This window comes from Stenella coeruleoalba, assembly GCF_951394435.1.
Source record: "Stenella coeruleoalba genome assembly, chromosome: 20".
Taxonomy (NCBI): Eukaryota; Metazoa; Chordata; class Mammalia; order Artiodactyla; family Delphinidae; genus Stenella; species Stenella coeruleoalba.
Window position 1 is genome coordinate 13,029,987 of NC_137166.1, and position 27,714 is coordinate 13,057,700.

The window sequence follows — 27,714 nt, forward strand, 5'->3', positions numbered from 1 at the left end:
TCTATGTTTATGTCTTAAAGTGGAATTATCTTTGATTTTTCTTCTTTTTTCTTCTTTTTTGCATGTGGTACATAATTCAAAAAGTGCAAAAGGGTATATAGTGAAAGTCAATATTTTTATGTGTCCTTTCAGAGATAGTATATACAAATACAATCAAATATGTATGTCATTTATTTTGAATTCTTATTCTTCTCCTGCATGAATTATGGGCTACTAGAAAGCAGTAATGTTGCTTTTGATGTTTATTTGATTAGATTATGTGCAGAGACTGAAGGGCCAGTATTATCTTATATTTGAAGGCCCTGTATAATTTTCAAAGGCCTTTTAAATAATTCTACTCATAACAGCCCTGTGAAGTACGTAAAGCAGGATTTATCTGTTTTGTAGACATGAAATTTGAAGCCTGAAGAATTATGTGACTTGATCAAGGCTTGTTATGCAATCAATATACAATGGAACTGGAATCAGAACTTAAGTTTTTTGGCTCCTAATCCAGAATTCTTTCTACCATGTTTCCTCTCAAACACGATGAAATGAGGGGATCTATTATATGGTGTCTGTTTTTATGAGGTATGAAAAATACTGTGAGTAGCTATTTCAGAAGAATTTTGGTACTGTATTTTTGTAGTGTTGCCATAGTAGTAGTAGTCATTGCAGCCTCACAGTTCAGAGGAAGTATGTCCTTTTTGATGAATTGTCTGCAAAATAGTTTATAAACGTTAGGCACTTTAGACTGAATGATAATGCTCTAGGTGCCACTCTTGTAACATGGGCACCAAAACTGACTTTATCCAGGAAACTGGGCAATGAAAAACAAGGTCTTTTATCTCTTTGCATCTGTGTGCCTGTCATGGCTGGAAGCCACGTTGACAGACCTGTCCAAGATTCTTTCCCTTGAAGGTTAAAGGGGAATCTGGCCAAGCATTTGATAGAATGCCTCTTTTTTCTTCCCCGCCCCCCCAAATTAGGACTAAATTGGATTCTGAATTTCTAAGTTGTCTCCTAGAGAGAAAAAAAAGAGTTGGTAGGAGGTAACTTTTTTCTCCTTGCTGATAGTAGGCTCTCATGAGGATGATTTAGTTCCAGAAAAATTCATTCACGATGGTGAAGTGAGGCAGAGTCCTTGCAAGGCCATAATTGGATTTTAAAGCACTTGTCACTACAAAACCATCCCTGTATTTCTTCAATATTAGGCAGTCCCAAATGGAAGGTTGATGAAAAGGTTGAATGAGCTCTGTATGTGAAAGAAATATCTCTAAACAATTCTTTTGAGGATGACCTGTCTCCTACAGTTTATAGGTACCTTTATTTCTGATTCATAATAGAAAAATGGGGGGGGGGGATGGGGAAAAACTTCACAATATTTCTTATAGTACAGAAAATTACTTGGTTTTGTAATTTACATTTTTTTTTTTTTTTTTTTTTTTGCGGTACGCGGGCCTCTCATTGTTGTGGCCTCTCCCGTTGCAGAGCACAGGCTCCGGACACGCGGGCTCAGCGGCCATGGCTCATGGGCCTAGCCGCTTTGCGGCATGTGGGATCTTCCCGGACCGGGGCACGAACCCGTGTCCCCTGCATCGGCAGGCGGACTCTCAACCACTGCGCCACCAGGGAAGCCCTGTAATTTACATTTCCTAATAAACTTTAAGATTTGTAAAATGATAATCCAATGTGTATCCTTTGGGCCATAATGTAATGATGCAGTTTTTGTTCAGTAACTAGATTACTATATCCTTATTTGTCATTCCCTGCCCTGGGCACAGGAGATGATAAATTTTATTAATTTTGAGTGTTTCCATTTGGTCATTTGAACAAGTTTTAGAGTTTTCTTAGGCAAAAATAAGATGTAATTTGGCTTCTCAATGTGAATTTTGGGGCATAGCATCTTCATGGATATGGATCATTCAGTCAGTGAGTCAAGAGTTGCTCGGTCTTGGTGTGTGAGCTGTTAAGTCCAGTAATTAGCCAGGTTGTTGTGCTTTAATATTTTTAAAATAGAGCTAAAGCCTCATTGAAGGTGAATGAATTAGTACTTGACAAAGCAGCAAGTCTTGCCAGTATTTTTTATCTATGAGTAAGTGTGTTACCTGAACCAGAGCAGAACCGTTTGCTAATTCCCACTATAATATAGATATGGAGATATATATATATATATAATTAGAATTAAAGGCCATTGAGGATATTTTTCATTTTAAAGGTATAAGACAAGTAAGTCTTGACCTCATCATAGTCCCCTGACTGTCCAAGAACCAGGGTTAAATGAGCCCTAATTTGTGCGTGTGGGGTCTTGCCTATTTATCTTTTATCCCTTTAAATTGTATCATGTTCCTATAGAAGTAACATTGAGTAACATTCTTGGTGTTGAGTTTTTGGGCTGTTTCTCTGAACTACACCTAAAGTAGTGCCCTGGTCAGTCGTCTGCTCCAACACCTTCGAACTGGGGAGGAATATGATGATGGTGAGAAGCCCCTTGATGTCTGTTACTCTTCGTGTTGCCAGATGGTCCTGGTACTGGACTGTCAGAGAAATTACCCATGAGTCCCCAGGATTGGTCTATGTAATTGATGCTGCCAAACACAGTCACAAATTTTGTAACACAAGTTGAAGATACTATGTATCTTTGGAGGCCTGAAGGTGTGGAAGGACAGCACAGGAAGAAGTGTACGAAGTGTAGACTGCCACTCTTCTGCCAGTCCCAGCTGAAGAATGCTCCCATGACCTCCATTGTGGATAGAGCAGTAGTCAGGTTTGGCCAGGGTTTTGGGAAAATGAAATACGTATACCCAGAAACAAGAGCCTCCTAAGAAGGTGATAATGACCAAATGGACTAAAGACATGGGCACATTCAGCTCTGTCACTATGTCTGCTATTGATGAAGAGGAAGAGAAGATTGAGGCTAGGGAAGTTGCTGACTTGTGTGCACAGAATGCCAAAGTGATAGAAAAACAGTTGGAACGCAAAGTCCTGAGCAACAGGCAGTTGCAAGAGCTAGCTGAACTAGAAGCCAAGAAAGCAAACATGAAAGGGACGTTGACTAACCATCAGTTCAAATGATCAGGACCTTTCTCTGAACCCAGCTGGAAGCAAACATTTAGATCAAGAGGAAAAAGAGCTTTTCTTAGACTACATGGACTGGTTCCTACCTTTATGCCCCAGCAGAAGGCTTTATGTTGTTTCCCTTTGATTCTCCTAGATTCAGTGAGGTCTGTGAGTCCATATGATCTGCTTTCTAGAAATGGATTTTTCTGAATCTTTCTGTATATAGGTCTTCTGTACTATTTTTTGCCCCTATGATGTACACTTCTTGAGCTGTGTAAAAGCTCTATGAATAGATCAGTGCTTGAGTGTCTCCAGTTTCTAAAGTAGCTGTTCTTATTCCTTCTTCAAAGTTAATAAAATGTTTAACGATTATTAAAAAGTAATTATACATTATTTACCTGTTGTTAACCCCACCACCCATTGGGGGAGCACAGAGGTAAATAACAGTAAATTGAAGCACCACTCTCTGCACTGAGTTTACCATAACATATTAATATGGATGATGGCAAACCACCGTTAGACCAATGTTGGGATTTTATTAAAATTTTGTAGTTATCTCACTGTGTATTAGGAGATGCCAAATATGTAAGCCTAAGAATGGTCACCACAGAGTTCCTCACTTTCTTGCTCAAGCCTCTGCCCTCTGTACAGAATATACCTTTCAAACTCCTCCACACCTAGTGTTCACAGCACCCCTCTCATCTGCCTCAACCTAGACACAGTATTACATCACCAAATCACAACCTCCTTTTAAGGCTGAACTCAATTGTTCCCTCTTCCATTAGACTCTCTCTGATTCTATCATCCTAACTCATGAGGGGTGGTGGTACTTCTTTCGTTCTTTAAGATATCAGCTCCTTCAACTCCACATTCAACTTTGTGTGATCGTTAGGTACAGACTCACGTTTTACCTCCTCTACCACAGTAATTTACTTGAGAGCCAGCATCTGTAACTCTGTTTCATACCTTTTCTTTTTATTTCGCACTGAACCTGTACATAAATCCTTTCTGAAGAGATGGATGAATGTTAAAGAATCATACAAAAGCAAAACTCTTTAGTGAATCAGAGCACAGTTGGAGGGCATGAAGCTTATGTTTATCACTGTTCTTTTGGAAAAACAATACTTAGCAGCTATCCTGGGTACAAATAAAAATTAATTCTGGGGGACTTCCCTGGTGGTGCAGTGGTTAAGAATCCGCCTGCCAATGTAGGGGACATGGATTCAAGGCCTGGTCTGGGAAGATCCCACATGCTGCGGAGCAACTAAGCCCGTGCACCACAACTACTGAGCCTATGCTCTAGAGCCCATGAGCCACAGCTACTGAAGCCTGCGCGCCTAGAGCCCATGCTCCGCAACAAGAGAAGCCACCGCAATAAGCCTCTGCACCAGAATAAAGAGTAGCCCCCGCTTGCTGCAACTAGAGAAAGCCCGCACGCAGCAATGAAGACCCAATGCAGCCAAAAATAAATAAATAAATAAATTTATTAAAAAATTAATTCTGACTCAGCCAGAATAAGGCACTAAAGGAACTTAGTTATGAATCTGACTGAGGGTTAATATTCAGTTTACACTTGCTCAGGGGAAGTTTACCCAGACTAAACGACTGAGTTTATCTAATCATTACCAACTATATTATTTTCAGTGTGCTTTTTTTGGTGGGCAAGAGTGAAGTGGTTTGGGCCAAGTTAATAAATGAATTGCTTATATGATTGGAAGTTTACGGGGTTTTTAATGTAACTCCCAGAAGAAGAATTTACTTACTACTGTAGCAGAATGTTTCTAATCAGAAGGAGGCATCGCGCTGTTGCTCAGCCTTCAGATTTTTGCAAGGCCGTGAAAGCACCAATGCTACTGATTTCTTGTTTTGTTGTTTTTTTGTTTTCTCTTAGTGATTAATAAACAGTCTCTTGCCACTTAATTTAGTATCAGGTGTGATCTGGTGGGTAGTTCAACTTCAGTGGATGTGACTATAGAATGTTTCATATTTTAGACACAGTCTAATTCCCAAGATTTCTGTTTCAGAAACTGGGACAACTTCCAAGTCAGTGTTGTGAATCCTTTAATTTCTCCTGCCAGACTCATTAACTCAGCCTGTTCGCCTTTGGGGAAATCGTAGTTCCAGACTTCTACTCTTTGCAAAAATCATCCTCTTAAGTGAATGTGATGGTTGAATTAATTGAGAACATCGAGACTCAAGCTTTTCAGCAGTATATTCTGAAACCTGTTTGTTGTGACTTTGACCAGCATAGAATGATTAAGATGAAGTAGTAGGAAACCATAATCATAATACAAAAATTACCTGCATTAAAAGGTGTGGAATTCAACAAATACTCTATTTTTGTGTTCCACACCTCAGCTTTTATAGACTCAGAAAGCTGGAAAGAATCTCGACCATCTTAGACCCGTGTTTCTTTTTTTTTTTAAACCATAGTGTGCATTTATTTTTAAAAATCCAAATATAAGTGGACCCATATAGTTCAAACTCATGTTGTTCAAGGGTCAACTGTACTTCAGTGCATTGTTGGCTTTGATTATTATTCTGAAGACTGCCATAGTATTGTCTTGAAGGCTGTCCAGTGTTCTTTTTTTTTTTTTTTTTTTTGCCATATGTGGGCCTCTCACTGTTATGGCCTCTTCCGTTGCGGAGCACAGGCTCCGGACGCGCAGGCTCAGCGGCCATGGCTCACGGGCCCAGCTGCTCTGCGGCATGTGGGATCTTCCCAGACCAGGGCACGAACCTGTGTCCCCTGCATCGGCAGGCAGACTCTCAACCACTGCGCCACCAGGGAAGCCCTGTCCAGTGTTCTTTTGTTTTTAACTTTTTATTTTATATTGGAGTATAGTTGATTAACAATGTTATGTTAGTTTTAGGTGTACAGCAAAGTGATTCAGTTATACATATACATGTATCTGTGCTTTTTCAAAGTCTTTTCCCATTTATGTTGTTACGTAATATTGAGCAGAGTTCCCTGTGCTATACAAGAGGTCCTTGTTAGTTATCCATTTTTTTATTTTTACTTATTTATTTATGTATTTATTTATGGCTGGGATGGGTCTTTGTTGCTGCATGCGGGCTTTCTCTAGTTGCAGCGAGCAGGGGCTACTCTTCCTTGTGTGCGGGCTTCTCATTGCGGTGGTTTCTCTTGTTGCGGAGCACGGGCTCTAGGTGTCCGGGCTTCAGTAGTTGTAGCACACAGGCTTCAGTAGTTGTGGCTTGCGGGTTCTAGAACACAGGCTCAGGAGTTGTGGCGCACGGGCTTAGTTGCTCTGTGACATGTGGGATCTTCCTGGACCAGGGCTCGAACCTGTGTCCCCTGCATTAGCAGGTGGATTGTTAACCACTGCACCACCAGGGAAGTCCCTGGTTACCCATTTTTAATATAGCAGTGTGTACATGTCAATCCCAAACTCCCTAACTATCCCTCTCCGTATCCCCCCCGGTAACCATAAATTTGTTCTCTAAGTTTGTGAGTCTGTATCTGTTTTGTATCTCTGTTTTGTGTCTTTTTTTTTAGATTACGCATATAAGCAATATCATGCTATATCTGTCTTTCTGACTTACTTATGGATCTTTTTGAGATTATGATGACAGCTGTGGATTCTCTTCTCAGGAAAATATACTTGCACACAGAAGTTTGTATTCAGTTTCAGGACAGTCTCACTCCTAAGTCTGTCATGGATCCTAGGTGGTGAAATCCCTGTTATAGTCCAAAGCCTGTCCTTGGGGGTCTAGAGAAGTGACCCATCTAAAATCACAGAGCTTCTAGGGACTTCTCTGGTGGTCCAGTGGTAAAGAATCCACCTTCCAATGCAGGGGATGCGGGTTCAGTCCCTGGTCAGGGAACTAAAATCCCACATACCATTGGGCAACTAAGCCTGTGCACCGCAACTACTGAGCCTGCGTGCCTCAACTAGACAGCCCACATGCCGCAAACTACAGATTCCACGCACCCTGGAGCCTGCGCGCCACAACTAGAGAGAGAAAACCCTCAAGCCACGACTAGGGAGAAGCCCATGTGCCGCAACTAAGACCCGACACAGCCAAAAAAAATAAAGGAGAAAATAAATAAATAAAATAATAAATAAATATTAAAAATAAATAAATAAAATCACAGAGCTTCTATAGCTAAATACTTCTACTAGTCTATTGTTCTTTCTCCACAGTTCTATCCCTTAAAGCCCATATTGAGTTTACAGAACTAGAGGAAGGGCTTAGGGGTATTAAGCCTTAAAATCAACTGTTTCAGCTTAATTTACCCAGTTAGGAGATTAAAGTACAATAATACCCCAAACATTTAAGTCATTGATTTAGAAAAGCCAAATGAACTAAGCAAAGTTTTTTTTTATAATCTGTTGTGGTTATTCAAAGAGCTAATCCAGATCCCTAGTTGATCTAATTACCAGTTTCTTACCCAAGCTGTGGGCATCTAAATTCATTAAACAAATCAGTCTAGAGCACTAGTTCTGTTTATTCATCCTGTCTACCTTTCTTTGGTTTTTGGGGGGTTGGTTGCTTTGTTTGTTTGTTTTTAACATGTATATTGGAGTATAATTGCTTTACAGTGTGGGTTAGTTTCTGCTGTGTAACAATCAGCTATATGTATGCATATATCCCCATATCCCCTCCATCTTGCATCTCCCTCCCAGCCTCCCTATCGCACCCTCCCTATCCCACCCCTCTAGGTGGTCACAAAGCACTGAGCTGATCTCCCTGTGCTATGCGTCTGCTTCCCACTAGCTCTCTGTTTTACATTTGGTAGTGTATATATGTCATTGCTACTCGTCCCAGCTTACCCTTCCCCCTCCCTGTGTCCTCAAGTCCATTCTCTATGTCTGTGTCTTTGTTCCTGTCCTGTCCCTAGGTTCGTCAGAACCAATTTTTTTTTTTTGAGATTCCATAAATATGTGTTAGCAACGGTATTTGTTTTTCTCTTTCTGACTTACTTCACTCTGTATGACAGACTCTAAGTTCATCCACCTCACTACAAATAACTCAATTTTGTTTCTTTTTATGGCTGAGTAATATTCCATTGTATATATGTGCCACATCTTCTTTATCCATTCATATGGCAGTGGACACTTAGGTTGCTTCCATGTCCTGGCTATTGTAAATAGTGCTGCAGTGAACATTGAGGTACATGATTCTTTTTGAATTATCGTTTTCTCAGGGTATATGCCCAGTAGTGGGTTTGCTGGGTCATATGGTAGTTCTAGTTTTAGTTTTTTAAGGAACCTCCATACTGTTTTCCATAGTGGCTGTATCAGTTTACATTCCCACCAACAGTGCAAGAGGGTTCCCTTTTCTCCACACCCTCTCCAGCATTTATTGTTTGTAGATTTTTTGATGATGGCCATTCTGACTGGTGTGAGGTGATACCTCATTGTACTTTTGATTTGCATTTCTGTAATAATTAGTGATATTGAGCATCTTTTTCTGTGTTTGTTGGCCATCTATCTGTATGTCTTCTTTGGAGAAATGTCTATTTCGGTCTTCTGCCCATTTTTGGATTGGGTTGTTTGTTTTTTTGATATTGAGCCGCATGAGCTGCTTGTATATTTTGGAGATTAATCCTTTGTCAGTTGCTTCATTTGCAAATATTTTCTCCCATTCTGAGGGTTGTCTTTTCGTCTTTTTTATGGTTTCCTTTGCTGTGCAAAAGCTTTTAAGTTTCATTAGGTCCCATTTGTTTATTTTTGTTTTTATTTCCATTTCTCTAGGAGGTGAGTCAAAAAGGATCTTGTTGTGATTTATGTCATAGAGTGTTCTGCCTAAGTTTTCTTCTAAGAGTTTTATAGTGTCTGGCCTTACATTTAGGTCTTTAATCTATTTTGAGTTTCTTTTTGTGTATGGTGTTAAGAAGTGTTCTAATTTCATTCTTTTACATGTAGCTGTCCAGTTTTCCCACAACCACTTATTGAAGAAGCTGTCTTTTCTCCATTGTATACTCTTGCCTTCTTTATCAAAAATAAGGTGACTATATGTGTGTGGGTTTATCTCTGGGCTTTCTATCCTGTTCCATTGATCTATATTTCTGTTTTTTGTGCCAGTACCATATTGTCTTGATTACTGTAGCTTTGTAGTATAGTCTGAAGTCGGGGAGCCTGATTCCTCCAGCTCCATTTTTCTTTCTCAAGATTGCTTTGGCTGTTCGGGGTCTTTTGTGTTTTCATACAAATTGTGCAATTTTTTGTTCTAGGTCTGTGAAAAATGCCATTGGTAGTTTGATAGGGATTGCATTGAATCTGTAGATTGCTTTGGGCAGTATAGTCATTTTCAAAATGTTGATTCTTCCAGTCCAAGAACATGGTATATCTCTCTATCTGTGTGTATCATCTTTAATTTCTTTCATCAGTGTCTTACAGTTTTCTTCATACAGGTCTTTTGTCTCCTTAGGTAGGTTTATTCCTAGGTATTCTTTTTGTTGCAATGGTAAATGGGAATGTTTCCTTAATTTCTCTTTCAGATTTTTCATCATTAGTGTATAGGAATGCAAGCAATTTCTGTGCATTAATTTTGTATCCTGCTACTTTACTGAATTCATTAATTAGCTCTAGAAGTTTTCTGATAGAGTCTTTAGGATTCTCTAGGTATAGTATCATGTCATCTGCAAACAGAGACAGCTTTACTTCTTCTTTTCTGATTTAGATTCCTTTTATTTCTTTTTCTTCTCTGATTGCTGTGGCTAAAACTTCCAAAACTATGTTGAATAATAGTGGTGAGAGTGGGCAACCTTGTCTTGTTCCTGATCTTAGTGGAAATGATTTCAGTTTTTCACCATTAAAAATGATGTTGGCTGTGGGTTTGTCATATATGGCATTTATTATGTTGAGGTAAATTCCCTCTATGCCTACTTTCTGGAGGTTTTTATCATAAATGGGTGTTGAATTTTGTCAAAAGCTTTTTCTGCATCTACTGAGATGATCATGTGGTTTTTCTCCTTCAGTTTGTTAATATGGTGTATCACATTGATTGATTTGCGTATATTGAAGAATCCTTACATTCCTGGGATAAACCCCACTTGATCATGGTGTATGATCCCTTTTTTTTAAGTTTTTTTTTAATTTTTTTTTAATATTTTATTTATTTATTTTTGTCTGTGTTGGGTCTTTGTTGCTGTGCACAGGCTCTCTCTAGTTGCTGTGAGTGGGGGCTACTCTTTGTTGCAGTGCATGTGCCTCTCACTACAGTGGCTTTTTCTGTTGCAGAGCATGGGCTCCAGGTGTGCGGGCCTCAGCAGCCATGGCACATGGGCTCAGCACTTGTGGCTCGTGGGCTCCAGAGCGCAAGCCCAGTAGTTGTGGCACATGGGCCAGTTGCTTCATGGCATGTGGGATCCTCCCGAGCCAGGGATTGAACCCGTGTCCCCTGCATTGGCAGGCAGATTCCTAACCATTGAGCCACCAGGGAAGTCCCTGTATGATCCTTTTAATGTGCTGTTGGATTCTGTTTGCTAGTATTTTGTTGAGGATTTTTGCATCTATGTTCATCAGTGATATTGGCCTGTAGTTTTCTTTTTTTGTGACATCTTTGGTTTTGGTATCAGGGTGACGGTGGCCTCATAGAATGAGTTTGGGAGTGTTCCTCCCTCTGCTATATTTTGGAAGAGTTTGAGAAGGATAGGTGTTAGCTCTTCTCTATATGTTTGATAGAATTTGCCTGTGAAGCCATCTGGCCCTGGGCTTTTGCTTGTTGGAAGATTTTTAATTACAGTTTCAATTTCGGTCCTTGTGATTGGTCTGTTTATATTTTCTATTTCTTCCTGTTTCAGTGTCGGAAGGTTGTGCTTTTCTAAGAATTTGTCCATTTCTTCCAGGTTGTCCATTTTATTGGCATATAGTTGCTTGTAGTAATCTCTCAGGATCCTTTGTATTTCTGCAGTGTCAGTTGTTACTTCTCCTTTTTCATTTCTAATTCTGTTGATTTGAGTCTTCCTTTTTTCTTGAAGAGTCTGGCTAATGGTTTATCAATTTTGTTTATCTTCTCAAAGAACCAGGTTTTAGTTTCATTGATCTTTGCTGTTGTTTCCTTTTATTTCTGAACTGATCTTTATGATTTCTTTCCTTCTGCTAACTTTGGGGTTTTTTTGTTGTTGTTGTTGTTCTTTCTCTAATTGCTTTAGGTGTAAGGTTAGGTTGTTTATTTGAGATTCTTGTTTCTTGAGGTAGGATTGTATTGCTATAAACTTGCCTCTTAGAACTGGTTTTGCTGCATCCCATAGGTTTTGGGTCATCGTGTTTTCACTGTCATTTGTTTCTAGGTATTTTTTGATTTCCTCTTTGGTTTCTTCAGTGATCTCTTGGTTATTAAGTAGTGTATTCTTTAGCCTCCATGTGTTTGTATTTTTTACAGTTTTTTCCTGTAATTCATATCTAGTCTCATAGCTTTGTGGTCAGAAGAGATACTTGATACGATTTCAATTTTCTTAAATTTACCAAGGCTTGATTTGTGACCCAAGATATGGTCTATCCTGGAGAATGTTCCATGAGCACTTGAGAAGAAAGTGTATTCTGTTGTTTTTGGATGGAATGTACTATAAATATCAATTAAGTCCATCTTGTTTAATGTGTCATTTAAAGCTTGTGTTTCCTTATTTATTTTCATTTTGGATTACCTGTCCATTGGTGAAAGTGGGGTGTCCCCACTTAAAGTCTCCTACTATTATTTTGTTACTGTCCATTTCCCCTTTTATGGTTGTTATTAGCATTTGCCTTATGTATTGAGGTGCTCCTATGTTGGGTGCATAAATATTTACAGTTGTTATATCTTCTTGTTGGATTGATCCCTTGATCATTATGTAGTGTCCTTTTTTGTCTCTTGTAATAGTCTTTATTTTAAAGTCTGTTTTGTCAGATATGAGAATTGCTACTCCAGCTTTCTTTTGATTTCCATTTGCATGGAATCTTTTTCCATCCCCTCACTTTCAGTCTGTATGTGTCCCTGGGTCTGAAGTGGTGTCTTGTAGACAGCATATATATGGGTCTTGTTTTTGTATCCATTCAGCCAGTCTGTGTCTTTTGGTTGGAGCATTTACTGTGTTTACATTTAAGGTAATTATTAATATGTATGTTCCTATTACTATTTTCTTAATTGTTTTGGGTTTGTTATTGTAGGTCTTTTCATTCTCTTGTGTTTCCTGCCTAGAGAAGTTCCTTTAGCATTTGTTGTAAAGCTGGTTTGGTGGTGCTGAATTCTCTTAGCTTTTGCTTGTCTGTAAAGGTTTTAATTTCTCTGTTGAATCTGAATGAGATCCTTACTGGGTAGAGTAATCATGGTTGTAGGTTTTTCCCATTCATCACTTTAAATATGTCCTGCCACTCCCTTCTGGCTTGCAGAGTTTCTGCTAAAAAAATCATCTGTTAACCTTATGGGGATTCCCTTGTATGTTATTTGTTGCTTTTCCCTTGCTGCTTTTAATATTTTTTCTTTGTATTTAATTTTTTTAATAAGTTTATCTTATTTATTTATTTTTGGCTGCATTGGGTCTTCGTTGCTGCAAACGGGCTTTCTCTAGTTGCGGTGAGTGGGGGCTACTCTTCATTGCAGTGTGCAGCCTTCTCATTGTAGTGGCCTCTCTTGCTGCCGAGCTCGGGCTCTAGGCACGCGAGCTTCAGTAGTTGTGGCCCGTGGGCTCTAGAGCTCAGGCTCGGTAGTTGTGGCATATGGGCTTAGTTGCTTCGCGTCATGTGGGATCTTCCCAGACCAGGGCTTGAACCCGTGTCCCCTGCATTGGCAGGCAGATTCTTAACCACTGAGCCACCAGGGAAGCCTGTTGTATTTAATTTTTGACAGTTTGATTAATATGTATCTCTGTGTGTTTCCCTTTGGGTTTATCCTATATGGTAGTCCCTGTGCTTCCTGGACTTGATTCACTATTTCCTTTCCCATGTTAAGGAAGTTTTCAGCTATAATCTCTTCAAATACTTTCTCAGACCCCTTCTTTTTCTTGTCTTCTCCTGGGACCCCTGTAATTCGAATGTTGGTGCGTTTAATGTTGTCCCAGAGGTCTCTGAGATTGTCCTCAATTCTTTTCATTCTTTTTTCTTTATTCTGCTCCCTGGCAGTTATTTCCACCATTTTATCTTCCAGCTCACTTATCTGTCCTTCTGCCTCAGTTATTCTGCTATTGATTCCTTCTAGAGTATTTTTTATTTCAGTAACTGTGTTGTTCATCACTGTTTGTTTGCTCTTTAGTTCTTCTAGATCCTTGTTAAATTTTTCTTGTATTTTCTCCATTCTGTTTCCAAGATTTTGGATCATCTTTACTATCATTACTCTGCATTCTTTTTCAGGTAGGTTATCTAGTTCGTCTTCATTTATTTGGTCTTGTAGGTTTTTACCTTGCTCCTCCGTCTGTAACATATTTTTTTTGTCATTTCTTTTTTTTGTTTGTTTGATGGGTGGTACTGTAGTCCTGTCTTACTGGTTGTTTGGCCTGAGACATCTAGCACTCCAGTTTGCAGGCAGTTAGATAGAGCTGGATCTTGGTGCTGAGTTGAGGACCTCCAGGAGGCCTCACTCCAGTTGATATTCCCTGGGGTCTGAGGTTCTCTATTAGTCCAGTGGTTTGGACTCGGAGCTCCCACCACAGGAGCTCATACACAACCTCCGGCCTGGGAACCAAGATCCTGCAAGTTTCGTGGCATGGTGAAAGGAAAAAAAAAAAACGAAGAAAGAAAGAAAAAAAAGAGCTGTACAATATCAAAGAATAAGAAACAAAATAAAATTAGAAGGATAAAAAATATATTAGGAAAAATAAAACTATAATTGAAACAACTGCAGTAAGGTAAAATAAAACCACAGCAAAAAAAAGAAAAGAAAGAGGGGGGAGGGCAACAAGCCAAAAGGAGAGATCACTAACAAAGTATAAAAAATAAAATAAAATTAGAAAAATAAAAGATTTATTAGGAAAAATAAAAATATAAAAGAATCAACAACAATGAATCAACAAGGTAAAACAGAACCCCAATCTAAAAGAGGAAGAAGGAAAAGGAAAAAAATAAAGAAAAAAGCCTTGGCTATGGGGGTGGAGTTTAGGAGCAGGTGGAACTTAGGCAGGGGTGGGGTTTTGGGTGGGGCGGGGCCTAGGCAGGTGTCGGGGTGCGGGGTGATGTTTGAGCGTGGAGTGGGGCCTAGGCGGGCACGTTGCAGCGTGGGGTGGGGCCTCTGCTTAGGACCTGGGGAAGGGGAGAGGCAGCACATCCAAAGGAGGGCCTCTGGAGTGTGGGGTTCCGGAGTTTGGAGGTAGGGCCCTGAGTGAGGGTGTGTGGGTGGGGTTTAGGCCCAGCTCATTGGACGGGGTCTCCCAGTGTAGAGGTGGGGCCCGGGGTGGGGGTGTAGGGGCGGGGCTTGGGCTCTGTGCACAGGAGGGAGGCTCCGAGGGCAGAGGACTGGACCCGGGAGCCCAACAGTCTTCCCGGTGCCTAAGAGGACAGGGGACGCACTGGCCACGTTCCCTTCTGTTTCTCTGTGCCCCTCCCCCACCTTCTCTCCCAGGTTCTCGCCCCCTAACGGGGGTGGGTACCGCTTGGTGTAGGAGCTCCTCACCTCCCCCAGCCGCCCCTCAGGGGTGCCGGTCCTGGAGGTCCGGCCTTTACTTTTACTCCGCCTTGCCTTCCTCCTACTCCCTCAGGACCTGCACAGCTGGAGGGGGCCTCTGTGGGCAGAGGATCAGGCCTGGGTCTTCAGCAGTCTCCCAGGGGCCCACGTGGGCATGGTAAACCTGGCCATGCTCCCTTTTGATCCTCTGCCGTCCCAGTGGTTCCCCAATTTCCCCTTTCGGGCGTGGGATACCTTCCCCTCCCACAGCCACCCCTCAGGGGCGCCAGTCCCATCCCGCCTCCGCTTCTTCTCCCGCTTCACTACCCCCACACCCCACGTCCTACCCAGTCACTAGGGGCTCCTCCCGTTCCCTTAGGTGTCCGTGGTCCCCCACCAGTGCCTGGTAGGTGCCCTAGTTGTGAGGAGACGCGAATTCTGCGTCCTCCTAGTACACCGTTCTTGATTTTGCCCCTGGTTTTTTTTTTTTTGCCGTACGCAGGCCTCTCACTGCTGTGGCTCCCCCGTTGCAGAGCACAGGCTCTGGACGCGCAGGCCCAGTGGCCATGGCCCATGGGCCCAGCCACTCCACGTCACGTGGGATCCTCCCAGACGGGGGCACGAACCCACGGCCCCTGCATCGGCAGGCGGACTCTCAACCACTGGGCCACCAGGGAAGCCCCCATCAGATTCTTTATTGGAGTCAGGCAGGTGTCTCCAAGTACTTAGGGCTTGTCTCTCCTACAGTGCTATTGCTGCATCATTCATTCAGCATTAACTGAGTTCCTTCTCTATTTTAGTCACTGCTGTGTTTGGTTGGGGGGATGCTTCACATTTTCTTTTTTCTCTTTCCTCTATTCATAATCATTTCTTTTTTGATATTAATATAGGTAACTTCAGCAGTCTCTTTTCCAAAATTTGATCATTAATTTAACAAAGTTATTTGTGAGCCTTTTCATAAAATTTTCTCCTCCCAGTTTTCTGTTGTTAAGAGGACAATTATTTTAATTCCAAAGAGGAAACACTTGATGTAAGAGTCTTTTCAAAGTCCAGATTTCTATCTCCAGAGTAATAGAGAGCAGCTAATAATGTGGCAAAGCTTAGCTTCTAATTTACTGCTTCCACAGCTAGGAACCTTCGCTTTGCCTCTGATTTGAAGGGGTAGGGATGGGGATAGGACTCCTAAACTGGTGAGAAGAAAGGTTTCAACTCTTAGTTTTCTATCTTGATCATGTTCTTACCGTTTGAAAAAATTACTAAGCATACTCTAGTAGATATATATTCATAAAATATTAATTATTCTAACATATATTATAAAAACATTAAAGTATAAATTAAAGCATGAGCTTTTCAAAAAAGAGAGGTCCATTATTTTCTTCCTGAGCCCCAGGGGATCATCTAACTTGCATCCCCTTTGGAAATCATTCTTCTGTCTAAACCTTCAGGCCTAGTCAAGTCCCTGCTCTTGCTTACTTGCTTGATTTCACCATTTTATTTCTATAACTGGTTTGTAAACTACCTGAGGTTAGGGACAATTTGTGTCTTACCTTTCTTCTGTATCCCACAACAATGCCTAGCACAGTTTTGGGTAGTTCATAATTATTCAGTTTTTACTTGTTGATTGATTTCTTGGGATCATTTCAGAGTATTATTTCACTGATTGTTAATAAAAGGAAAAAATCCTCAGCCTTTTTTCACCTTAGTAATTCTGGTGTTAGTCCTCATACTATTCTTATTCTAAGATTAAAGGTCATCAAGCCTATCTGCATTTACAGATTTGCAGAAATAGATGACGTCTGATGAAGTGACTTGATTGGGACCTCATGGCCATGGTGTAGGCTCAGAACCAGACCTGTGTCAGCACCCATGTTTGTTTTTGTTCCTTGAAATTTCTGTCTTAGTTTCTTATCAAATGGCTGAGTGCCAAACCATAGCATTTTCTCTTTATACTTTCTCTAGTTAGTTTGTGCTGGCATTATTCATGTTCCCACTGTTTGGGTATACTACTTTATATTTTATATTCTGCAAGTCTCTTTTCTGTTCCTCTGAACCACTACTTTGTCCTTTGATTCTAAAGGCTCTTTTAAATTTATAAGAGTAATTATTCATAATTACACTTAGAAATTCTTTATAGCTGTTCAGTTCAGTGAGTCTCAGTGGCTTAACATCATAACCTTGTTCTCATGGCACTCCTATATTGTCTTCTCTCTGTGGGTAGAAAAACTAAATCTAGAAAGAAAAAAAATAAGCCAGTTTATTGTCAATTGCAAATTGATACAGCGAGAGAGATGAAAACCAAACACTGACCTCCACATTTGCAGTTCACTTATGTCTCTGTGGACTGTGTCATTCCTTCATAGAAGGTGTAGTATTCTGTACTTACTAATATAATTCGCTAAATTAAACCATTGCAGTTACCAATTACGACTTAAAGGTTTTGAGATTTTTCTTATTTCATTTGCCTGATGGGCTTATTAGTCATTTTCTTCTTCATTACACACACCCTCAAAATTTCAAGGGCTTATAATGACAAATATTTATTCTTCTTGCTCATGGCTGTGCAGGTCAGTTGGGGTGGCTGTGCGCTGGGCTGCGGGTTAGGTTTAGGTCTGCTCCACGTGTCTCTCCTTTTCCTTGTACTAGCAGCTCTCTGTACATGTTGTTCGCATTGGGAATGTCAGGAGTGCGAGAGTACAAGCCAAACCACCCAAGCACATTTAAAGCCTCTTCTCATATTATGCCTGCTAAAATCCCATTGGCCAAAGCAAGTCAGTGGCCTAACCTAACATCAGTGGAGCAGGGTATATACTCATTCCACAGCAGGAGGCTATGCAGAGTTACAGGGCGAAGGATCTGAATATCAAATTGTATTAAAGAAAAGTAGAAAACTGGGGGAAATAATCCATTCTATCACTGTAGGAAAGTAAGAAGTTAAAACATTCATTAATTTGCTGATTTAAGTCCTATGGACTGAAAACATGGCAATGCTTTTTTTCCATGGGTAACTTAAATGTTCTTTGACTACTTTACTTTGAAGATTCTCCAATGCTCTGAATTTCTTTCAAGAATGCCCCTTTAATCCAAAGTTATCATTTAATAAAAATGAACACAAGTAGAGATGCTAATGGTATTGATTGCTGTCTGTGCTTTGAGAAAGAGCTAGAATTACTGATTGATTGGAAAAAATTGAAAGGATAGATTAAAAGGGGATAAGGCAGAAAACTGCCTGTACAAAATAAAGTATTCTTGCAAATAAACTGTTAAGGGCTATAAGTTAAGCACTTGGAATTTCAGTGAAGGGAACAGAGTTAAGCTAGATTAACTCATAGTATGGAGGCTGACTTCTGAGATTTAGGAAGACACTTCAGAAAGACATTAAAATATCTATTCTTACTTAGACAAGGAAGGAGAAAGTTCAGAAGTGGTGTGTTATAATCTCACGATTGCCTAGCAATCTAATTAAAGTCCATTTTAATATAATATTTTATAAGTAAGTACAAAAATGAGTTTGTACATTAGAATTAATGCCTGCTAAATAATGTAGTGGAATGAATAGTTCCCTGGAAACCTTTTTCTTCCTAAAGTGATGCTAGGTGTGTCTGCTTAATTTGTTAATGTTTACTGTTTTCTGTATTGCCTTATTTCTATCCTTGAATAGGGAGAATCTTTTTATTTTGAAAGTGGCATCTTTTAACAGCCTATGTCAGGAATATTTCATAGAGGGGACGCAATTTACTTTGTTTGAGCAGGTTGGAGTACTACGGAATCTCAAAGGAAATAGTGCTTTATTATGGCGTACATTATGACAATTGTATCTCCTTTAACGGTATGAACAAGGAAATTAAAGGAGAAGTGTATGGCAAAGGTATTCAATATAAGGCCTAACCTAGTCTACTTTTTTGTCACAGAATTGAAAGTTCATTTTATCTCTGTTATATGTACCTGGCTTTATGAGCGAATGTATTCATGGGAATATATAAATAATTTCTGTTTTTTTAAACTTTGTATTTTTAATCATAGACCTGCAAGATTATAGACTGATAAGAAGTTACAAACATAGACGTAGAGGTCCCATGTACCCACCACCTCACTTCCCCTAATGGTGACATGTGAGACTAATTTTTAAATCATTGTCAGACCTTTTTTGCCCTCTTTAATAAGCCTTCTTTTTTCCAGATATCTAACTTTCTTTAAAGCGAGGGCACCTGTATTGTGCCTGATCCTCTTCAGCTTTCAGAATTATGAAGTATTATGTAAGGATCCTTCTGTCACTCTTGCTTTATGTCTTTAGTACATCCTTCTCCATTTTCCCAATTTCCAGATTGTACCATTGATTGGGAAGGGACTGTGTCTCATCCTTTTCTGGTATATTTCTCCTCAGCAATCTAAAAGATGTATAAGCCCCATTTTACTCCTCATATTGAAGTATTATATTCAGTTGAATATTCAGATTTCTTGTCTTGAGTTTATTTTGGTGGTGTTTGAAAACTTGAGAGGATGTTTTTTTTAACATCATCTCTTCTTTTTTTTCCTTTTAGCCTGAAAATGAAATTTCTTCAGACTGCAATCATGTAAGTATGGATTTTCCATAATTCACCTTACGTGCTTTATATATATGATGATAGATATTGGGATGCTTTTCCTGTTGTTCTGGGAAGCATAATGTTTTCTTAAATTCACTTAATCTTAACAAGAGGGTGATTAACCTCATTTATGGTAAATCTACACCTACTCACTCCTCTATTGTTGAAATCAGTAGGCTCTGCCAAATAATATTAATATACTTAAGTTTACATTTTTCTTCAGTTACAGCTACCATATGAAATTGTTTCTTTGCATGTCAGGCTTACAATTGTAGAGTTTTGTATTTTAAAGTTGTTTCATTTAGTCATCATACAGTCATCTACTGTGTGCCAAACACTGTGGTAGAAATTAAAGACACACAAATAAGCACCTTGAAGATAGAGACATATATTAGAGTTAGCAGATAAGAACCCCAGAGATAACTACTATTAATACATTCAATGTCATATATATGTGTCATATATATATTTGTAATACATTCAGTGTCTATATATCTCCCCATATTACATACAGTCTGACATTAAAAGGAGAGTGACGTGAAATCAAATCTGTGCAAAAAGTACCAGGTGCTTCAGCAGAAACTTGTAAGAGTACAATGGGGACACAAGAGTGAATTTTGCCCAGGTGGGTTGATGTCAGGAAACACTTAATAGTGGAGATGATACTTGAGTTGTGTCTCAAAAGAGGAGTAGTTATATATCTGAAATCACTCTGTGTCCACATTATTTGATAGTTTGAATGGGAGACTGTAAGAATAGAGAAGCAGGTTGGCTGCCTAAGTTGACTACTTATTCTAAAGAAGGTCTAGATAGGTCAGAGATTTAAAGTAAAAATAAAACCACAAGAGTAGTAGAAGAAAACATGAACAGAGGGTAGGGTTTTTAAAACATGATACAACCTCAAAAAATATTTAAAGAAAAAAAAAGATTTATAAATCTGATTGCATTAAAAACTCAGAAAAGGGGACTTCCCTGGTGGTAAAGACTTCACCTTCCAATGCAGGGGGTGAAGGTTCAATCCCTGGTTGGGAGCTAAGATCCCACATGCCTCGTGGCCAAAAAACCAAAGCATAAAACATAAAGCAGAGCAATACTGTAACAAATTCAATAACAACTTTAAAAATGGTCCACATAAAAAAAAAAATCTTTAAAAAAAAACTCAAAAAAGAGATTTGAGGGTTTTTTCCTCAAAAATATTATGTAAATTATGAAAAAATATTTGCAGTGCAGATGAAAAGGACTACATTCTTTAATAGAAAGTACTGTTAATAAACATAGAAAACAGACATAAATAGACTATTCACAGGGAAAGAAAAAGATGTCCAGTAAACAACAAAAATTTCAATTCTTTCATGAAGTGTGAAAATTAAAAGAAAAATGAGTGCACTGTTTTTATCCATCTGATTAACAAATATTAAAAATTTGATAAATATACAGTATTGACAAGCATATGAAGATTTAAGCATTCTCTAGCCCACCAGTCAATGGCTACCCATTGGCCAAATCCAGACCACTGCCTGTTTTTATGCATAAAGTTTTATTGGAACACAGCCACACTCATTCAGTTACATACTGTAGCTGCTTACCATGTTATAATGGCAAGGTTGAGTAGTCACAACAGTGACTGTAGTTTCCTGAAAGCCTAAAAAATTTACTTTCTGGCCCTTGCGGGAAAAGTTTGCTAAACTCTGCTCTAGCCTATGGATAGGAATATAAATAAGAAAAACTTCTTTATAAAGCATTCAACTTAAAATGATATTTGTTATGGCATTATTATGGCATTATTTATTAAGCAAAAGATTAGGAAAAAATCCTCAAAAATCTATTAATAGACTGAATCTGACAGAGAGGAAGCCCAGAAAGAAGCTCCAGAGGGGTGGAGAAAGAAGCTGATCTCCAAAGGACATTACACCGCTGAAAATGGGGACAAATAGTATACAGAAAACGGAAAGATTTATGTCCTAATAAAGAGAGATTAGGGCACAGACACAGGAGAAGATGGACATCTACAAGTCAAGATGAGAGCCCTCAGAAGAAATTGGTACTACTGACACCTTGATCTCAGACTTCTACCCTCCAGATTTGTGAGCAAATAAATTTTTGTTGTTTAAGCCACCCAGTTTATGGTATTTTGTTACAGCAGCCCTACCAAACTAATACACTTGGGTTGGGATGGAATGCATTATAATTTTTCCCATTAAAGTTTTTATTTTATTTTTATTTTTATAAATTTATTTATTTATTTATTTTTGACTGTGTTGGGTCTTCGTTGCTGTGCGTGGGCTTTCTGTAGTTGCAGCAAGCAGGAGCTACTCTTCGTTGCGGCACGCGGGTTTCTCATTGCTGTGGCTTCTCTTGTTGCGGAGCATGGGCTCTAGGTGTGTGGACTTCAGTAGTTGTGGCACGCGGGCTCTAGAGCACAGGCTCAGTAGTTGTGGCACACAGGCTTAGTTGGTCCGCGGCATGTGGGATCTTCCCGGACCAGGGCTCAAACCCGTGTCCCCTGCATTGGCAGGCGGATTCTTAACCACTCGGCCACCAGGGAAACCAAGTGAATTTAAAAGTAAAACTATTTAAAATAGCATATAAAGCATCAAATACATAAGAATAAATCTAACAAAAGTATGTAAGACATCTCTACAGATAACTATAAAATATTACTCAGAGAAATTTGAACACCTAAATAAATGAAGAGATATATTAATATATACTATGCTAGTGAGTTGGAAGACTAAATATTATAAAGACATCAGCTCTTACCAAATTATAGATTCTGTACGATCCCATTTTTGTTGTTTCAAAAAATAGTAAGCTGATTCTAAAATTTACATGGGAACACAGTTTTGACCAATAATAGCCAAAAGTCTTGAAAAGAACCAAGCAGAGAGAATTTCACCACCTGATTGAAGACTTAAAGTAGCAGTAATTAAGGCAGTGTGGCAGAGGCACAGGGGTCGACAAGTAGACCAGTGAAACAGAATGAGTCCAAAAACAGACTCATATATAGATAGACACTCGAATAAAAAAATCTTAATCCTTACTGCACACCATTCACAGAAATCTATTCTAGATGCATTATAGAGCTAAAGGTGAAAAGTATAATAAAACTTCTAGAAGATAACATAAGAGACTATGTGGGATAAGCAAAGATTTAATAAATGGGAAACAAAAAGCAGTAAGCAAAAGCAAAAGATTGATAAATCAGATTATATTAAAGTTTGTTTCATTAAATATAGTATTCAGAGTGTGAAAAGACAAGCCATAGAGAAGGAAAAAATATTTTAATCCTTATCTGACAGTATGTGCAGAATATATGAAGAATTCATACAAAGCAATAAAGAAAAGACAACAGGGCTTCCCTGGTGGCGCAGTGGTTAAGAATCCGCCTGCCAGCGCAGGGGGACATGGGTTCGAGCCCTGGTCCGGGAAGATCCCGCATGCTGCAGAGCAGCGGGGCCTGTGTGCCACAACTGCTGAGCCTGCTTTCTAGAGCCCGTGAGCCACAACTACTGAGCCTGCAGGTCTGGAGCCCGTGCTCCATGGCAGGAGGGGCCACCGCGGTGAGAGGCCTGCGCACCCCAGTGAGGAGTGGCCCCTGCTCACCACAACTGGAGAAGGCCTGCATGCAGTAATGAAGACCCAACGCAGCCAAAAATACAAGATAATAAATAAAATAAATATTAAAAAGTCTTAACTATTAAAAAAAGAAAAGAATCCCCCTGCCAATGCAGGGGACACGGGTTTGAGCCCTGGTCCGGGAAGATCCCACATGCTGTGGAGCAACTAAGCCCGTGCGCCACAACCACGGAGCCTGTGCTCTAGAGCCTGTGAGCCACAACTACTGAAGTCCACGCACCTAGAGCCCGTGCTCCGCAACAAGAGAAGCCACTGCCATGAGAAGACCGCACACCGCAACAAAGAGTAGCCTCTGCTCACCGCAACTAGAGAAAGCCCGTGCACAACAACAAAGACCCAACGCAGCCAAAAATAAAATAGATAAAATAAATTTAAAAAAAAAAGAAAGAAAGAAAAGACAACAGAATAGAAAAATGGAGAAGATAAATTTAATCAAGGAGGTGAAAGACGACCTGTATATTGAAAACTACAAGACATTACTGAAAGAAATTGAAGAAGACATAAATAAATGAAAAGATATTCCATGCTCATGGGTTGGTAGAATTAGTATTGTTAAAATGTTCATACTACTCAAAGCAATATACAGATTCTGTGCAATTCCTATCAAAATTCCAATGACATTTTTCACAGAAATAGAACAAACAATCCTAAAATTTGTTTGGAACCATAAAAGACCCCAGATAGCCAAAGCAATCATGAGAAAGAAGAAGGAAGCTGAAGGCATCACACGCCCTGAGTTCAAACTATATTACAAAGCTATAGTAATTAAAACAATATGGTATTGGCATAAAAATAGACACATAGATCAGTGGAACAGAATATAGATCCCAGAAATAAACCCATGCATATATGTCAGTTAGTTTACAACAAAGGAGCCAAGAATATGTAGTGGGGAAAAGAACAGTCTCTTCAGTAAATGGTATTGAGAAAAGTGGACCACTGCCTTACACCAGACAGAGAAATTAACTCAAGACCTGAGACCATAAAACTCTTAGAAAAAAAAGGCAGTAAGCTCTTTCATAGGTCTTGGTGATGGTTTTTTGAATGTGACACCAAAAGCAAAAATAAGGCGAGGCTATATCAGACTAAAAAGCTTCTGCACAGCAAAGGAAACCACCAAGAAAATTAAAAGGCAGCCTACTGAATGGGAGAAAATATTTGCAAATCAAATCTCAGATAAGGGGCTAACATCCAAAATGTATAAAGAACCCATACAACTCATACAACAAACAAAAAAACCCAATTAAAGAATGAACAGAAGATCTGTATAAACACTTTTCCAAAAAAGACATACAGATGGCCAATAAGTACATGAAAAGATAATCATCAGAGAAACCAAATCACGAGATGTCACCACAAACCCGTTAGAATGGCTGTCATCAAAAGGACTAGAAATAACAAGTATTGGTGAGGAGGTGGAGAAAAGGGAACCTTTGTGTACTATTGGTGGGAATGCAAATTGATACAGCCACTGCAGTGTGGAGGTTCCTCAAGAAGTTAAAAATAGAACTACCATATGATCCACTTCTGGGTATTTATCTGAAGATAATGAAAACACTAACTCAGAAAGATATGTGCACCCTCATGTTCATTGCAGCATTATTTACAATAGCCAAGATATGGAAACAATATAAGTGTTAAATGGTTAAGAAAATGTGTGTATACATACATACACACAATGGAATATTATTCAGCCATAAAAGGAAGGAAATCTTGCCACTTCAAACAACATGTATGGACCTCGAGGGCATTATGCTATTGAAATAAGTCAGACAAAGACATATACTATACGATCTTTCTTTTATGTGGAATCTTAAAAACAAAACAAAAAAAACACCAAGCTCATAGATACAGAGAACAGATTGGTGGCTGCCAGAGGTGGGAGAAATGGGTGAGCTGGTTTTTGTTGTTGTTGTTTTAGTTTAAATAAATTGAATTTTTTAAAAATAGAAATTGTTCCTTAAAATACAATATAACTACTGGATGGACAAATTTAGGATAAGCCCTTAATTAAAAACAAAAAGAAAGAAAGAAAGAAAAGAAAAATGGGTAAGATACTTGAACATCCATATGTTAAAGATGGCAGTTGAATGATCTACAAATAAATGGAAAGGTGCTCATCCTCATTAATAATCAGGGAAATGGAAATTAAAACCTGAGTGAAATACTAGTATCTACATTCACCATTAGAATTGCTAAAATTCAAAAGACCGACAGTGTTAATACCGAGCATTACTGTGAATATAAAATAAGGGAGCTTTCGTGATCGTTTCGGCAGCACATATACTAGAATAACGGAGTTTTCAAATACTGATAGTGATAATGTAAATTAGTGTAACTACTTTGAAAGCTGTTGGGTATTACTTAGTAAAGCGGAACTTAGGCACAGTATATAATACAGCCTTTTCACTTCCAGGTACTTACCCCACAGAAATGCTTATGTATCTGTCTATACATGTAAGGAATATTTATAGCAGCTCATAATAGCCCTGTGAGTAAACAGTTAACAAAACCTTTCTTTCCCCTTCAGGAGAATTTCAATCCTGTTAACTATGTAGCTCAGTTCCCTGGTGACCTAGTAAGGGTGAAATACCAACTAAGGTTCAAGGCAGTATTACTTAAGATAAAAATGACCCTGATTGGTAAATTCTATATGGATTGGGGAGAACTATAAATGAATTATAAATACTCATTGGGGGTGCCATACTATAGGTTTCCCTGAATGTGGTGACTCTTGTACCTGGGTGTGTGTGTTCCTTGCAGGGATCCTGGAAACTATGCCCAGAGGGCTGTTTCAACAGATAATGGCTCGCATGGGGCTTGAGGTTTCTAAGCCAAAACTGCCTCTTCCAGTGCCTGTTGGGAGTGTTGTCTTCTCACACCTGAGCTGTCATTTGGAGAGAAGATACCGCCAGATGGCTACATAGACTGTTGCCATGACTCCCATTGGAGAGGAACAATTGATGCTGCCCTGCTGACTGACAATTTGTGGTTCCTGTCTTTTATCCAGCACAGACCTTTCCACAAACTCCAGACTCCAAGTGCTGATTTCACGTTTCTACGCTATCTCACAGTCATTTCTAGAACTGAACTCTTGATTTTCTACCTCTAAACCTCTCTTGTTACAGTCTTCCCAATCTCAGTTCTTCCCATTGCTCAAATCAAAAACCTTGAGTCCTCTTGTCCTCTTATATCCCACATTCAGTCTGTTAGCAGCCTTGCTGTCTGGCGCTCCTTTTGAAATGTGTCCTGAATCTGACCATTTTCACTGGTACCCCCTGGTTCAAGCCATCGTCAGTTCTCTTTTGTGCTTCTTTAATAGCCTCCTAAGCAGTCTCCCTTCTTCTGCCCTTGTCCCTCTACAGTCTATACTCCATGCTACAGCCTGAATGATTCCTCTAACAGTCAGGTCATATTACGTCTCTGCCCAAAACCCCAGAAGCTTTTTTCTCACTTATTAAACTCCCAGGTCCTTAACAGTGGCCTACAACACATGCAGAGAGTAGAGACCTGCTCCTTGGCCTCTTCTACCACTGTCCGCCTTGATAACTCTACTTAGGCCACAAGCAGCCTCCTCGCTATCCCTCAGATATTCACAGAATGTGCCTGACTTAGGTCTTTTGCATTTGCTGTTCATCATGGAACAGTCACCTTTTCAGGATGTTCATTTTCCTTGTCCTCCTCTATTAAAGCACCCCTCACTCGTCACTTCAGTTCTTTTATACTAGCTTAATTTTCTTTATAGCATTCAATACCTGATCTATTTATTTGATCATTTGCATATTATCTTTCTCTCCTTCATACAGTGTAAACTACTTGAGGGCAGGGATTTTGCCCTTCTTTGCTCACATCTGTCTTGAGTGGTACCTGGTATATATTAGCCACTCCAAAAAAAAAGAAAAAACTTGAATGAAAAATATGAGAAAATTTCCAAGAACTGAAGGATGAGTTTCTAGATTAAAAGTGCCCATGAGTGCCTCACACCATGGATGGAAAGATAACCCAAACCAATTTTAGGGTTCTGAAAAGAACCCTGGGAGTAAATAAAAGATCTCAAAAGCTTTCAGAGAAAAAAATAATAATTAAAGTACTGGGAGTTTGAGTAATATGATACTTCTCATTAGCATTACTGGAAACTAGAAGAGAATAGACCAGTGCCTTTAAAATTCTGAGGAAAAATTATATTTAGTCAAGATAATACAAAATAGACATTTCATACATAAAATTTTTCAAGACATTTACTACCCATACATGTTTTCTCATAAAGCTACTAGAGGATGTGCTTCACCAAAATGAGGGAATACAGCAAGACAAAGAAAACTAAAGAATCCAGTAATTAGTGCATCAGGCTAAGAAAAAGCAAAGGAATTCCAAGGATGATGGTGAAGGATGACACCTGTGCAGAGGCTTAGATGGCAACCAGTCCTGACTGAAGCAGGAAGACGGAAGACTCCAAGAGGAATGTCTCACCTGAGAGATCACTTGAAGCATTTGAACATTTTGAGAGATTTGCTTTTCCAGTGAAGAGATGGGGGATTAATTAGTAATGGGTATATCGAAAATAGGCTGATGAAATAAATGACTGTTAACTATATGACAAACTAAAAATTGAAAGAAATATAATATTCTATATGGCTCATTATATATAGTATTTTTACATAATCAATAACGTAAATACTGAGTATCTAATGACATTATGATTTAACTATATTGGGAGGATTGGGATCAGGAAGAGGGTGTAAGAGTTCATTCCTTACCTTCTATAGTATAAAGCTATTATACAGTATCTAAAACTAACAGGTCAGGCAATTTTAAGCAATTTAATAGCTTAAAAGTATGGAGGTAATTACCATAAGAAAAAGGTAAAAGAATTGTCTCTGGGTAATGGGTAGGACTTTAGAAAGGGACTTTGTGGGGG

General features: G+C 39.2%; 1 protein-coding gene and 1 pseudogene across 2 annotated transcripts in view; both read left to right on the top strand.

Annotated features, from left to right (window-relative positions):
* Nucleotides 1–27,714, top strand: part of GLG1 (golgi glycoprotein 1) — a 144,298-nt gene that overhangs the window by 59,563 nt on the left and 57,021 nt on the right. The window contains exon 2 of the mRNA XM_079907697.1: nucleotides 19,116–19,148. Coding sequence (XP_079763823.1) covers nucleotides 19,116–19,148 — 33 coding nt within the window. The remainder of the gene's footprint in view (nucleotides 1–19,115; nucleotides 19,149–27,714) is intronic.
* Nucleotides 2,535–3,284, top strand: LOC307179165 (STING ER exit protein-like; annotated as a pseudogene). Its single transcript has one exon. The product of its transcript is annotated as an STING ER exit protein-like (transcript).